General features: G+C 40.9%; 1 protein-coding gene across 3 annotated transcripts in view; it reads right to left on the reverse strand.

The window, feature by feature from the left end:
* LOC121300348 (contactin-2-like) overlaps positions 1-8701 on the reverse strand; it is a 46162-nt gene extending 37461 nt beyond the window's left edge. The window contains exons 1-2 of one of the 3 annotated variants that reach the window (XR_005947516.1): positions 8442-8701; positions 1402-1517 (exon numbers count right to left, since the gene is read on the reverse strand). Coding sequence is in view for 2 of the 3 variants with exons in the window: in XM_041228910.1 (XP_041084844.1) it covers positions 1402-1492 (91 nt within the window). In the remaining variant the exon portion in view is untranslated. The remainder of the gene's footprint in view (positions 1-1401; positions 1518-8441) is intronic. The other 2 variants (XM_041228910.1, XM_041228909.1) reach the window with 2 other exon arrangements.
* Between the last annotated feature and the right edge of the window lie 559 nt (positions 8702-9260).

Genomic DNA, 9260 nt, shown 5'->3' on the forward strand with positions numbered 1-9260 from the left:
TAACTGACTCTGCATTTTGTTGCTCACCTTTGGTTGCTTTTGGATAAGTGTCTGCTAAATGACTAAAATACATTGGTTGATCCTATAAACTGAGTGAATGCTGGTATATAGTGAGGAAACCACATCTAGGATTAACTTGTGCCTTAAGTTTTATTAGCATCAGAAAGGAAGTGTGACAGACAGCCTTCATCAACACCTTGGTCTGGAGGGATTGCACAGCCTGAAATCACTGGAAGCTCAGCATGCCATAACATTTGCTCACTTAAACCACCAGATGGTGCCCAGTCGCCATTACATGACCCTTTGCACACTGAACAAAAATTAAATATGTTATGTGCCTATAAGATCAGGGATGGGAATAAGACTTTCATAGTGGTAAAAATTAGCCCCAGTTTGTACAGGCAGCACTATCAGCTGTCTTGCTACACTCCCAGTAAAAGAAGAATGGATCCAACTGATCTGCAACATGATCCACCCCCTAACAGAGATGGGTTATGTCAGAATACAAAACAATCCATTCATATGATCCTTGTTAAATGCAAATTTAGATCAGCAAGAGGATGTTAAGCAGAAATTCTGAAAAAATAACCTGAATACTTATACAGCAGTACCTTGTTTATCTGCATCTCATTCTACAGAGACTTCATTTATCCTCTGATCCCTGTCATGTTGTCTCCAACATGCAGTACATTATTGCTAATGTAGACTTAATGCCTGTGGTGTGCGCACGCACACACACGTCAGCCTAAAACCAGCATAGGTCACAACAGTGCACTAGAGAAGCAATAATTCATTTATTAAGAACTGCAGAAGGATGTAGAGTCTTTCTCAAGGTTCAAAAGAATGGCTAGCAGCAGGGAATTGTTTTAATACAAAGTGTCGTGAAAAATACAACACTTGTTTCTATGTGTGCTGTTAATGTAAGAAATAAAAATGGCAAGTCCCTGTGTGTTATTCATGCATTCTACTCACATGCAATGACCCTCGGTTATCTGTGGAATTCATGTATATAAATTTGCACAAATATAGTTTACTTAGATTTGTTTTGTTTTATCAAGAGAAAAGTAAAACATTAAACTTACAAAAGTATGCTTTTTAAAATTGCTGCTGTAGTTTTGCCTTTCTGAATCTTACAGCAGGGGTGAGTTGGTGACTTTCAGTCAAAAACAAGAGCAGCATGCTCTGTGCCATCAATCTTTTATAAGTGTCTCGTCATTTACTAAAAAAAAAAAAAAAAAAAACACATTCCCTTTGCCTGCTGACCTACAATAACAGTGTTCATTTTTAATAGTTTTTCCAAATCTCCCCAGCCCCCAGATACACATTGCACATTAGCATCACATCTTTATTTCAACAAAACTGCTTCTGACTGGAAAAGCGAGCGAACGATGAGACTCTTACCAATGGCTTGGCTGAGGGTCAATGACACGAGAGCGACCAGATTAGACAGACGCCCCATTCTGAATCCAAAGAGACGACCGCTCCTCTGCATGGAAACCAGTCACGCACAGGGTCAGCTGTAACAGAGAGAAAGAAAAACATCTTTAGGATCATTTACACAGGTCTATTACTACAAGCAGGCAGTCTGGTGCTTAACTAAACAGCTCCAAGAAGCGCTCCAACCACATCACTCCACTTACCATTCTTAATATTCCCAAGTCCAAAAAGGAAAAATGACTCCTCTCCTGTGCCTTGTGCAAAAAAAACATCTGCCTTCAATCTGAGCAATGAATCTGCTCTGTAGTAGTTAGAATAGTAGTTAGCAAGTAGAATACCGGTTGTGTCATTTTCTTTTGCTAAATTGTCTTTTTTGTTAAATGGATTTGTCTCCAAATAAACTTAATTCATTATAAACACCATCAGAATGCCCATAAGCCACTACATTATCTAAGTTATATATTTTTTGAGTGTGTTTGATGATTTGGAGTTAAAAAGTTTGAGCCCAATATGTTTAAAATGGAATGAAAAAACTAAAAAGAGGAAAAGGCTTCAGACTATAGGTTCTTGAGCTCTGTTAGAGGTCTTCCAGTACAGAACTGCTTACCCTCAGCTACGGAAGCTACTCTCCAAAGTGCAGCTTAGATTCCCCCCCAACAAACCACAGCTCATTCAACTCTAAAGCATTAGAGAACTTGATTAACTATTCCTTTGTAATGTGTATGGATTTGTAAGAGTTACTGAAAGGTCTTCCTTGATTTCCTTGGGTCTGTACATGGCAGAGTTCCCACCACACAACTGGCAGATTGTTCATTTCAGTTCTAAATTTAACAGAGTCCCGACATCCACACTTGTGCTATAGACCAAGGATGTCCGCTTCCTAGAAACAGAACTGGCAATAATGCTGTCCGTTATCTCAACTCTGCTCTTGCTCTCCCCTGGAGTGATTTTTTAGGGTCCCATTAAAATATGACTTCCTGGCTTTGTACCCCCCCCCCCCCCCCCCCCCCCCCCCCCCCCCCCCATACACAAATATAGGATCCATTCTTCTCTGCTAAAGCTATCAGAAACTATAATAAATGCCAAGTGGAAACATTTCCCGAACGGTTTCCCTAGCATATTGTTTAATCTTCGAGTGCAGTTTCAAATGTTTGAAGATGGACACATTTAATCTGTTAAACCACTGAAGCCAAGCCTAAAATCTAGACCACAAAATACTGTGTTACTTCTTTATCCTGCTTCTTGAATCCCCCTATATCCATTTCCATCGATCTCTTCTACACAATGACATTATCACCCCCCCTCCCGTCTGCCATCTACTACACTCTGTATATGTTTTATTACAGGGATTATTTTTCTTCTTCCAGTAATTGTAAAGTAATACAGCTTCAAGAGAGAATCTCTGGAGTTAACAGCAATGGGATTTCTGTTTCAGTGGCTAAGGATCCCTGTGGAGATCCCTCTGCTCACTGTCCGGGCTAATTCACTGCTCCTGTCTGTGTGTGGTCTAGTCAATATAGTTAATATTTCATGAAATTATACACCCCATCCCCAACTGTAAAGAAAGCAACAAAGGCAGCAGCAATGTTGTCTTTTAGACCCCGATATCCTTCTGATAACCCCTCCCTGAGTCACTGCTGCACAGGGGGTATTGCTACAACTCTCGTATAAGAAACCAAGGTTTATTTTTTAAATGAATAATTGATCTTGAAAGTTTTTTTTTTTTTTTAAGTTAGCTAACTTTACTGTAACACGAAAGCAGAGTTGTTTGCCCAAATGAAAGAGAAAGATTGCCAATAGGTGTTGATCACTTGGAAAGACACAAATGACAAATACATGATAAATACGTAATCAATACGTGCATTTTCACATGTCACTGGAGCCATGAAAACGGGAAGATGCAAGATTTATGGACTGCATGAAGCCGAAAACCAGCCCTAGCCACACCGAAGTATGCAGTAGCGGCTATTATAGTAACTCCACAGAAATACAACAAAGAAATGATCTTTATTTGCTACAGTTTCACTGAAATGGCTGATGAGGAGGTATTAGTTTAACATGCCTCTCCCAAACTCGCTTCAGGTTTCTGTCTGCATCAGCGGACAAAACAAGTCTAAGTAAGATTTTTTCCGATTTTATTGATTGAGTGTTTGAATCATGGATTCTGTGAAGGATGTCTTTAGGAGCATTTTACCTGCTGCCTCTTACAGTCACTCTTATAACACACAGTTATAACACCATGGCATGATTTGGTGTAAAATAACCGCACAGCTGGGTGCATTGTTAGGCTCAGTGCAAAGCTGAGTTCTTTTCCATGTGCATCCCACAGCCCTACCCCCTCCACTCCTCCCTTACAAGCTTCAGCTGACCCCCCTAATAAAGAGCGGGGCTGTCCCAGTCAGACAATAGCTCCTGTATGGAGGACAGAGCAGCCCGTTCCTCTGAATTAAAGAGCTATTATGGTCAAGCAGTTTCATCTCTTGACCTGTGGGGGTCAGCGAGGAGTGTGGCCCTGTCACCCTGAGGCGATCAGCTCACCACTTCAGAACTTCAAAAAAGGTTTCAAAACTCCCTTTGTGCTGTTTGAGTGCCTGTGAGTGTACTTTTGTGGGACTCCTGTGGGAAGCGAAAGTCGGTCAGCTTTGACATTCCCTTTAAATCCACAGCGACAAAACGTTTCTCAAAAACAAAACTACCAAACAAAAGCTTATCGTTAGGAAATGATTCTCATCATTCTATCACTGCGAACCTCTGAACCTCTTACTTTTGCCCAAGAGGGTTGTTTTGAAATCTTTACTGCTGAGAAGAATATCCTGTTTTATCAATACAGTTGATGGATTTTATGCTCTCTCTCTCATGATTTATATATTCGTGGATCATCTTAAAACATATAATCTAAATAAAGCAGACAATCTGTGCCATAGAGAGAGCACATATACATTTAATACTGGTGAATATGGGTCATACATTTAAATATATAGCTTTACAATGCATATAGTGAACCTAGAGAGTGAACTCAAAATATATGTTATATAATTTAAAACTGAATTAGTCATACATTTGACACAATGATTTCATGTAATTTTTTGACTGTTTATTTGAACTCTGTGGGGTACAAGAAATTGACCTGCTAAGAGTTTGAAAAAACAGATTTGAATTTTGAAGAATAGGAAACAATTATACACGCAGTGACCAAAGTGGATATGGGGTAGGTGCTTTAAACAGAACTTTCCAATTGAATCAAACAGCTTTGACACACTGATGTAAAACTATAACAAAATAGAGGTCAAGCAGGTGAATATCTTCAGTCTAACTGAACACATACACATTCACACACTCATAGTGTGACTGCTTGCCACCTATATGCTATTCTCTCTCAATGAAAGTCAGTAACACTTACTCCCTCGCTCCTTGTGTAGAATAATAAAGTGCTGAGTGTTGTGAAGTGAAGCAGCTCAGATTGTAGGCAGCGGTGGCAGCAGCAGAGGCATGAGTAGAATGAGGTCCTTTAGCTGCTTGCTTCTGGTACTGCTGCTGCAGCAAGTGCTAACCAATCCGAGGATGCTGGGGCTGCAGAGAGCAGAGAAACCACGTCCTGTGTCTCATTGAGCTTGTGTGCGTCTTTGTGTGAGCGTCTGTGTATTAGAGAGCTCGGAATAAACGCATGCAAGGAAAAGCCAGCTGGAAACAATCAGTCATTTAATACATTAACCCAACAATCCACACACCCCTCCCCTCCCTGTTAAAATAATGCCAACCAAGGGAACGATCCATTTCTTTATCTCTTATTTACACTAGCAGTGGTATCCCTGGTCCACTTTCTTGTGCTCATAGTCTGCTCTATCACTGGTACCCTTCTTGTGGTGCAGTTACATTTACTCCAGTGGTCTATGGGAAACCAAACCATGAACCCTACTGCGCTTGGAATGCTGTATTAGAGAAACCAAGAAAGAAAGACCAGAAGATCTTCAACATGGGATGCGAATGCTGAAGCCGTAACCTGTATTTCATTAAAGTATTTAAGTAAATGACTCTGTAAACTCCAGGTTCAAAACAGAACCTTGCATTTGACAAATCCGTCAATGAACCAATGATGTTGTGAAATGTCTTTAAGTTGCCTGTGGAGCTGAGGAAGGGTTATCTATGTAGTCTGGATTTCCTGAAACAATGCAGAACCTTGACCAATACAACCAATCCTGGCAGATCTGAGCAGTGAGGCTGGATTGCAGCTCTTATTAATTATTGAAGGCTTTCGTTTCAGTTTCATTACTGGGAATATATTGGTTTTGCTCTATTAATCAAGGCAAAAGCGAAAATAGATTTGTAAGAGTTCATTCTGTTTGCAGTCTCTACTTATATGGGCTTGTTGCTATTCACAAAGTTTACACAAACCTACAGCAGTCGAAGAACAGCTATGTAAAAATCAAACTTAATTAATTTCAATCAATCAGATCAACTGTTTCAAATGTATTTAAAAAACATGTCACTTAAATCTTTGGGAATATGTCTACAGTTTTAAATATGCTCAATAACGTGCAATGGAAAAGGACCGCTGCATTGAACGGTAATTAGGGTCAACATGCTGTACTTTTAAACACAGATGGGTTATGATGCTTCTCTTATCTCACGGGACTCCATATTTGTATAAGTATCCATGCTGTGGAATTGATAGCTATCACATAGCACGGCAGCTATTATGTGTTTACCTAGACTTTCAAAATATTTGTATTTTTAATAGACCCCAAATGGGAGCGTAGGCAGCTTTCGAAGGTGAAAATCAATAGCGTTGCCTGAGCACAGGACCGAACACAGCTGCTAGGAGCAACCCAGCCTGATCTCAGCGAAAACAAGAGCTGCTGAGCCCAGCAACTTGACAATACCCAGACCACTTCCCATATGATGACAGTCAGGGGGGTACTGAGAAAGAGCAAAGAAGAGAGGGGGAGAGGGAGAGGAGAGGGGGTTAGCACAGAGAGAGGAGCAAAGAAATAAGGGAAGGAAAAAGAGGGAAAGAGAGAGTGGGGAGAGGGTAAAGGAGGGGGAAGAAAGGACGAGGTAACAAAAGTATGTAGTAGACCATATAACTGCAGTGGCCATTGATAGTTAGCCTGTATAGATTAGTCTTATACTTGCATAGTTATTCATGCATTGTAATTAAGGGCTATATCAAACGTGTATAGTTTATTATTGTCATGTAAAAAGCACCTTAGAGAATGCATACAAACTCATATATTACAATACTGTATATTGTATGCATAGATATATGCAACATACTGTACATATAATGTCATTCTACACTATCATTCTTTGAGTAGCATTACATATCTTACCATTGGCGTTTGGTTAGTATAAAGTGCACCTGTATTGTATACAGAATATATCTCATTGTTGCCTTAAAAAATAAAATATTAGTATATGAGGTGCATCTGTCTTATGAATTAGTTTTGGCATTATCATGAATAGTGAATATTTAAATTCAGTAGAATATAATAGCGCACTGTAATTACATTTTATTTGATTGAACACTGATTGCAAAGTCCCATACAAGTTCTACCTTCTAGGATTATTTTTTTTTTTTAACGTTACAGCTTTAATTAAAAACAAGTGGTAACTTAAGGGATATTCCTGGCAGGATTGTGGCTCCAGATCTCATCTATCTTAATCAACTCCTCATAATGAGATGTGTACTTAGCCCTGTACCAGCAGCATGGATTGAATGCACTCGAGGAAAGAGGCTGACGTGCCTCTATGGCTCTTCTTCTCCTGTCTCTGGTTTCATCAGCAGTCTGCTGTCCTACTCGCTCACTGTCTATCTCTCAAACTCACCCATGCTGTCGTCTTGTTGTTTGTCTTCCCATGTGGCTATGTACTCAAAAAAGTATTCAACCACCCCTGTTGGATTTGGTGAATAATAGACCAGCCATCCCACAAGTGAAGTGACAACCAAAAGTTTTGCATTTACTTCCAATGCAAAATGACAGTGGGATCAGTTCTTCATCCCCCCCCTAAAAAGTGTGCTTCTGTACTGCAAACTGCCAAGAAAGGTATTGCATTGAAGCCCCACATACATCACATACATATGGCAAAGGTGGCTGAATATGTTTTCACTGGATCTCAAATAGAAACCTGCTCTAGGGATGGGGTTCAGATTTCCGAAACTCATCTTAAGTTTATACAGACTGAGATTTATACCATGACCTTCTGAATCAACCAGATCCACTCAGTGGCAGTGCCACAGACCTGGCTACTCTAATTATTAAACTAATGGGATGTAATCCAAGGTGCTTTAAAGCTACGGGGCCATTGCCAAAAGAAAGCATGCCGATGGGCATCACCACTGCGGCAGGTATTTTACATTATCAGTGAAGTATGCTGCAAAACCCTGGCATTATCCTAAACTGCAGTGCATCTGTGTTTATGCCTGCAGCGCCAGCCTGCCTATCTGCCTGCCCAGGGAGCTGATTAGTGGTACAGAAAACCGCAGGTGTTAATACATTTGCCTTTAACCTCTGGAGGCTGGATGAGATCAGCAAGATGAGTTCAGTAGTTTTAACTCAAGAGACAGTAGTGATCTGCGTCATAAAACAAATGTCACACAGTGACACCTTTCTAAGCATAGTAGGCAGGCAGTTTTAAAGAATGGTCCTCCAGATCAGGCTTAAGCCATGCTCGCCTCCAATTGCAACTATTCTTTCTTTCTGACTCACAGTGGCTGGTAAACCAGTTCATTCCACCAGCAACCGAACGCTGTCACAATAAAGAAAAGAAACAGAACAGCCACCAATTATAACACAGCAGCCAAATAACTGCCACCAAAAAGGCCAGCTTCAGCCCACGCTGGGCTGCCAGCAGCACATCCCTTCACAAAACTCAATTAATATAACACCCAACGAGCGCTAATTATAGGAGCTGGGAAGCTGGAAGCGTCAGATTCTGGATAATAAATGTTGCAGCATAAGCACCGACCTTAATGGAAGCCAACTAAAGAGACACTAGCTTGTTACCTTGCAATCAGAGAGGGGGAGTGGTGTCAGCTGGCTGCTGGAGACTGGAGAGCGGTGGTGAGGTTCTTGAAGTGTCCCAGTGGTTGTGGTGATGTGCGATCAGCTGGGGTCTTTCCTTTATCTTCTTTACTGTGCTGCAGCTCCAACCCCCCCCCCCCCTGCTCTGCTCTGCTCTGCTACTGCTTCTGCTGTAGATTGTTTCTCTCCTGCTCTCTCTCTCTCTCCTCTTCTTGGAGAGTGTGTGATGATTCAGTGAGTCTGCAGCTCTGTCGCATTAGGATGTGCTCCTCCCTTTACAACAACCCACACTCTCTGTTTCTCTCTCTCTCTCTCTCTCTCTCTCTCTCTCTCTCTCTCTCTCTCTCTCTCTCTCTCTCTCTCTCTCTCTCTCTCTCTCTCTCTCTCTCTCCCTCCCTCCCTCTCTCTCTCTCTCTTGCTCCCTCCCAGACTACTAGGTACCAAAAAAAGCATGTTTTTTTCTCTCTTTTTAAGCCCTGCATTATTTATGTATCCCTTTAGAAGAGCTTTGATGCAACAATGTTATGCTACTATTTTGTCACTTAATAGCAACCCCCCCCCCCCCAAAAAAAAAAAAAAAATTTCCAAAGCTTTTAGTTCATTAGATCCAGCCAGCAATCACTTAACAAGGGATATTCATCATATCCCATCAGAGAACTGAAATGTCTTAACAGTGAGCTAATCTGGTCTGTCAATTATTGTTCTGAATGATTGCTTCCATTTAAATGATTAAACAAGTGTGCACCCAAGCATCGTGTCCTCCAGAACAGCTTATCAGATACTGCATGCCCCAATGCAGTC

This window comes from Polyodon spathula, chromosome 25, assembly GCF_017654505.1.
Source record: "Polyodon spathula isolate WHYD16114869_AA chromosome 25, ASM1765450v1, whole genome shotgun sequence".
Lineage (NCBI taxonomy): Eukaryota > Metazoa > Chordata > Actinopteri > Acipenseriformes > Polyodontidae > Polyodon > Polyodon spathula.